Source organism: Arachis hypogaea, chromosome 1 (assembly GCF_003086295.3).
Source record: "Arachis hypogaea cultivar Tifrunner chromosome 1, arahy.Tifrunner.gnm2.J5K5, whole genome shotgun sequence".
NCBI classification, from domain to species: Eukaryota; Viridiplantae; Streptophyta; class Magnoliopsida; order Fabales; family Fabaceae; genus Arachis; species Arachis hypogaea.
This window is the reverse complement of record NC_092036.1, coordinates 14,397,217-14,403,676: the sequence shown is the minus strand read 5'-3', so window position 1 is coordinate 14,403,676 and position 6,460 is coordinate 14,397,217. Positions and strand designations below refer to the sequence as shown.

General features: G+C 35.7%; 1 protein-coding gene across 1 annotated transcript; it reads right to left on the bottom strand.

Moving 5' to 3' along the window:
* LOC140180063 (uncharacterized) lies at window positions 1-1,988 on the bottom strand. The gene is made up of 2 exons (XM_072220464.1): window positions 1,134-1,988; window positions 1-459 (listed from the first exon to the last, which is right to left on the bottom strand). The coding sequence occupies exons 1-2, from the start codon at window positions 1,986-1,988 to the stop codon at window positions 1-3; spliced, it is 1,314 nt and encodes a 437-aa protein (XP_072076565.1).
* Between the last annotated feature and the right edge of the window lie 4,472 nt (window positions 1,989-6,460).

The window sequence follows — 6,460 nt, the reverse complement described above, 5'->3', positions numbered from 1 at the left end:
TCACACTAAATCTCCAACTGCAAATGTCTTTGCTTTAACACGGCAGTTGTATGATTTTGACATAATCTCTTTTTGTCGAATCACCCGCTCTAAAGCTCTTAACCTTTCGTCATCTAGTTCATTAAGCTCATCATGCAAAGAATTCCAATAATCTACTACTGGTATCTCATCTTGTCTAGCCACCCTTATACTTTGCAGATTAATATCAATTGGCAACACTGCATCACGACCGTAAACTAACTTATATAGGGTGGTTCTAGTAGATCCTCTTGGAGAATTTCGGTAAGCCCAAAGAACTTGATTGAGAGTTTGGTGCCAATTTCTTGGCTGCCTTCCAATGTGTTTTTTAATTAATGCAATCAGAATTTTATTCGCTGCCTCCACTTGTCTATTGGCTTGGGCATAATATGGTGTAGAAGAAAGCATTTTTATATTTCTAGATTTGCCATATTCCATGACCTTTTTCCCAATAAACATAGTTTCTTGATCAGTGGTAATAGACTAAGGAATTCTAAACCTATGCACAATATGCTCCTCAATAAATCTATTATTTCATTGTAAGTCACCTCCCTTAGAAGGATAGCCTCTACCCATTTAGAGAAATAATCAACACCAACCAAAATAAACTTATGACCTTTAGAGGAAGGTGGGTGAATCTGTCCGATAAGATCTAGAGCCCAACCTCTAAATGGCCATGGCTTAATTATAACATGCAGTTCTGACGCTGGAATATGTTGAAGGCTTCCATGTTTTTGGCATTCTTCACAGGACCTGGCATAGTTTATACAATCTCTTTGAATAGTTGGCCAATACAATCTTCTCCTATTTATCACCCATTTCATTTTTTCTCCTGATTGATAAGCACCACAAATTTCCTCATGCACTTCAGCAAGAGCCAAGTACGCTTTTTTTTTCTCCCAAACATGTCAAGAGGTTTCCATCAACAGATTTCTTAAACAAGGCATTACTTATTAGAACATAACTTTGAGCCCTATATTTAAGTTTTCTATCGACACTAAGACTTGGATTTTTTAAATATTCTACAATTGGTACTCTCCAATCTTCTGGGTCTAGTTTTTTAATGACAATACTTCTCTTTCTCTCAAAGGCATAAATATGTCCTTTATCCTTACCAACTTTTCTAGTGTTGAGGGCTTGATCTTATATCTTAAAGCAATTTGAGCTAATTCATTTGCTTCTTGATTTAACTCCCTTGGAACATGCCTTACAATGACACTATCAAATTTACTCAACAACTCTGTAGCCACATTGAAATACTTTCTTAAATTTTTACTAACACACCTATATTCAAGTGATACTTGATGAACTACAAGCTGTGAATCTCCAAAAATTTCTACATTTTTAACTCCTCTTTCTAATAATAATTCCAGTCCCATTATTAATGCTTCATACTCTGCCTCATTGTTGGAACATGAATAATTCAATTCAAAGAGGAATTTATTTGGCTCACCACTTGGAGAAATAATTAAAATTCCTATACCAACACCACTCTTATGGCATGAACCGTCAAAATATAATTTCCAAGGCACCAAACCAACGAAACTCGGTAAATTCTCATCAATGTCAATACAAGGGTGATCAACCAGGAAATCGGCTAGAACCTGACCCTTAACCGCTCTTGCAGGAACAAAATGTAAAGAAAATTCCGTTAAGGCCAGCATCCATTTTCCTAGTCTACCATGCAATATTGGAGAAGACAACATATATTTAAGAACATCAAACTTAGAAATTACATAAACATTCCTAGGAATTAGATAGTACTTAAGTTTTAAACAGAAAAAATATAAAGGTAAACAAAGTTTCTCAATTGGAGAATAACGGCTCTCAACATCATTTAGCACACGACTTAAATAATAAATCACTCTCTCGTTGCCATTCTCATCTTCTTGAGCCAACATTCCACCAATTATTACTTCAGAAGCTGACACGTAAAGTTTTAGAGGTGCTCCGTGCCTTGGAGGTGTCATAGTAGGAGGATTAGTCAAATATTGCTTGATGTTGTCAAAAGCTTCTTGATGCTCTATTTTCTATTGGAACTCTTCCTCTTTTTTCAACTTGATCAGAGGCGCAAAAACATTAGTTTTTCCTGACAGATTGGAAATAAACCTTTTGAGGTAATTGACCTTCCCTAAAAATGCTTGCAGTTGCTTTTTGTTAGCTGGAGGAGGAGCCTCTAAAATAACCTTTGCCTTATTTTTGTCAATTTCAATCTCTTTTTTCTCCACCAAGAAACTAAGAAAATTTTCTGCACTCACACCAAAGGCACATTTTAAGGGATTCATTTTTAATTTATGCTTTCTCATTCTTTCAAATGCTTTCTTCAAATTTTTTAGATGCTCTTTTTTAGCATTTGATTTGACAACCACATCATCAATATAAATTTTCATAAAATTTTCAATAAAGTCATGAAAAATTTTATTCATCGCCCTTTGATAAGTTGCACCAGCATTTTTTAACCCAAATGGCATCACAACCCATTCAAAAGTTCCTAAAGCACCTGGACACCTAAATGCTATTTTTGACACATCTTCTTCAGCTATATATATTTGATTATAACCTTAACATTTCATGACCAGCAGTAGAATCTATCAACATATCAGCTATAGGCATTGGATATTCATCTTTTGGTGTTGCAGAATTTAAATATCTAAAATCAATGCAAACCCTTAATTTTCCATTCTTTTTCATGATAGGGACAATATTAGAAATCCAGTTGACATACCTTGCTGTTCTTATAAACTTAGCCTTAAGAAGTCTTTCAATATCTTCTTTAATCTTCTGCATGACTTTAGGAGCAAATCTCCTTGGTGGCTGCTTGACAGGTTTAATATTGGCTTTCAATGGCAATTGATGTTCTACCAATTCACGACTCAAGCCTGGCATCTCTACATAATCCCATGCAAAACAGTCGCAATATTCCTTCAAAATCTCCACCATTTCTTTTTTGAAATCATCAGGCAGCATCTTGCTAACATATGTTGGTCTAGGATAATCACCGTTACCAATATCTACTTCCTCCAAAGGATCCTGCACTTCAACCTTTTTTACAGTATATTTTTTTCAAAACCTAAAGGACCATCATCATATATACAATCATAAGGTACACTGTCAATGCACCCTTCTCTGTCTGCCATATAGGCTGATAGCTGAGCCAGTTGATTCGTCAAGCTCATCTAAGTTTCTTCTGAGGCCGTATCCGCCCCGGCCTTAGGGACCAAAATAAAACCATTCATATCTATTTTTCACATCTCAATATTTTCAGGATTAAATGCATTGGTGTCAACTGTCAGCGGCTTGACTCAAGGATTATATATCCTGAACTCTACGTGCATCTCATCGTAGTAACATGTACTATTGTCAGCAAGAACTTCTTCCACTCCTCCATCTTCATTCCAGAAAATCAATTTTTGATGTAAAGTGGATGGAATAGCACCCATTCCATGAATCCAATCACGTCCCAAAAGCAAGTTAAAACCAGCTTTTGAAGGAACCACAACAAATAGAGTTGGCCTATTGACAGAACCAACCTCAATTGACAGCAGAACCACACCTCTAACAGAAGAAGTATTTTCGTTAAAATCTGTCACCCCAATGCTACTTTTAATAAGATCTTTTTCAGTCTTTCCAAGCCTTCCCATCATTCTTTCAGGCATGAGATTAACAACAGCTCCCCCGTCAACCAAAATCTTATTGACTATCCTTCCATCAACACGAGCCTTGATATGCAGTGGACGCAAGTGTTCCTTATAATTTTCAGTAGGCTTCTCAAATAATCCTCTACCACACATATTGTCGTCTAGCAATAAGCATTCGCTTCTAGGAAAGACATCATAACAATCATCTTCTAATGACTCTATTTCTTGGACTTGACTATACTCCTTAGGTAGTATTGACACCACAGCTATAGGTTGCTTAACACCAAATATTGCTTCTAAGCTGTCATCAAAACCAGTGTCAAAATTATCAATAATTAAATCTTCATCCTTTTCTCCTTTGTTTTCAACCATCACCCTCTTCCCAGCAAGATTCTTCTTGACATTTTTATTGCACTTAGGGTGATTAGAAGAATTGCCTGTTTCTACAGACTTGGCCATGGTTGGCAAAGGAGAAAAATCTACTCCGTGTCCCGTGTATGGATCCAAAGGAACATACTCAGGCATATTCTCTTTCTGCTCAAAAGTTGTAAAAGGAGAATATTTTGGAATATTTTGACAATTTGACTAAGGAGGATAATTAGGAACCTGCTACATGTTAGGATTATAACAAGAATAAATTGGCTTTGAGGGAACATGCACATTTTTTGGAATATATATACTACCTCCGTCTTGTGCATGATTCGTGTTCCATAACTGAGACTCATAGTACCTAGGCTTAAAAGGTTTAGGTTTCACCCATTTGTTTTTTCCTCTTGCAAAAGCAGTAGGTTGATTCTGCACATTTCTCACATTCTGGACTCATTTATTGTTTGAGATTTTGGTGGGAGGAACTCTTGTCTTTTGAGAAAATCCATCAGGTCTTCCATCAATCATGACCACAGTCTTCATTTTCTGGTTGACGGGTTATACTCCAGCGTTGTTGACGCACTTGTTCAAAAGAGTTTGACCACCCAACTTTTGTTTTCCCTCAGCTATCTTCCGCTTTAGCTCGTTAGTTTCATTTTCTTTTTCAGTAATCTTCTTTCTCAACTCAGCCTTTTCTTTCTCTTCAACTTTGTACTTTTCAAACTCTTTTGCAGCTTCGTTGTCAAAAACAGCATTGCACTTTGGGCACATGGCGATGATGCTATCAGATTCTTTAATTCTCAACAAAAAATCTAACAGATCCTCACCAGGACGAGAATAAACTGGCTTCTTATCTTGCTCAAAGACTCTCAGGTCTTTATTTTCATCTTTAGCACTAACCATTGTGGCATCAACTTCTACCATGTTGACTGACAAATTGAATGGCTCGACGTAATTTGAGTCAGCGGCAAATGATTTAGTGTCTACATTCATAGTAGTTTTATCCTCAAACTTCAATCTTCCCTTCTCAATTGCCTTTTGTATCAAATCCCTGAAACGGACGCAATTGTTAGTGGTATGCGAAAATACCTGATGAAACTTACAAAATTTCTTATTCTTTATTTCATCAGCTGTAGGCATTTTTTTCCTTCATGTAAAATAAGCTGCTTATCTTTCAATAAAACCTCAAATATTTGATCTGCCTTAGAAATATCAAAAGAATAAGTCTTATTTTCAACTTTAGAATAAGAAGAAACTTTTTCTTTTCCTTTAACAGGCTTCAAAGATTTTCATACATAAGGAAGACCCCCACGCAATTCAGCAATATAAGCCTCATTCTCATCTGAATCACTACTATCGGAAAAACAATCAACACATGCAACTTTTTTAGAACCTTTTTTAAAATTTTCTTTTCCTTTTTTAATTTGTTCTATTTGTCTTACTTTTTCAACTAACTGGAAAAGATCTAAAGTATGTTGATTGACAAGTTTCTTCCTAACTCTAAATTTTAACCCATTAGTAGCCATTTTGACAACTTCAGATTCTGGAATTGGAGTAAAACATTTATTCCTCATGTTTCTAAACCGTGCCAAATAAGTGTCAATGGATTCTCCTTCTGCACGTTTGACAGAGAATAAATCTGTAAGACTAACTTTCAATTCACCTCGGAAAAATTGATCATGAAAATTTCTTTCTAACTGCGCCCAAGAATGAATAGAATTTGGTCTCATGTTGGAGAACCATGTAAATGCATTTTTTGTTAAAGAAGAAGGAGAGTATCTCATCTTGAGATATTCATTAGAAGCTGCTTCCCCAATTTCAACAGTATATCGAGCAATATGCTCTACTGTAGACTCATTTTCTTCTTCAGAAAATTTTGTAAGAGATTTTGGAATTTTTCAACCCCTTGGGAGCTCTGCTTGTTGGACACATTCAGGAAAAGCAGATACAAAATATGGTCTATTTAAGCAACCAACATTAAATCCCAAACAGTTTAAAACTTGTTCAATATTTCTTGCTAGATTATAATGCCCACCTAAGTTGTTTTGCCTAAGTCTTTCTAACATATCATCAGCATTTTGACCATGTCTAGGCATATGGACATCATAATTAGGAATTGCTCAACCGTTTTGATTGACATTATCAAATCTTAAACCCTGGTTATCATTTTCTTCTAAATTTACCACAGTAGCAATCCTATTGACTTGCCTATTTAATTGTTCAATTCTAGTATTTGTGTTTTCTAAAAGAGGATTTAAAACTATCACCATTTAATGAGTTAACATGTTTACTAGATCATGGTGGCTTTCATCCATCTGTTGCCTAATATTTGCTAAAGATCCCACAGTTTGACTAGGTTGGTTAACAGGCATTGCTCTCGACATATTAGGAAATACAGGTCTGGAATTTTCTACCCTAGTGACAGTGGACGTAGTAAA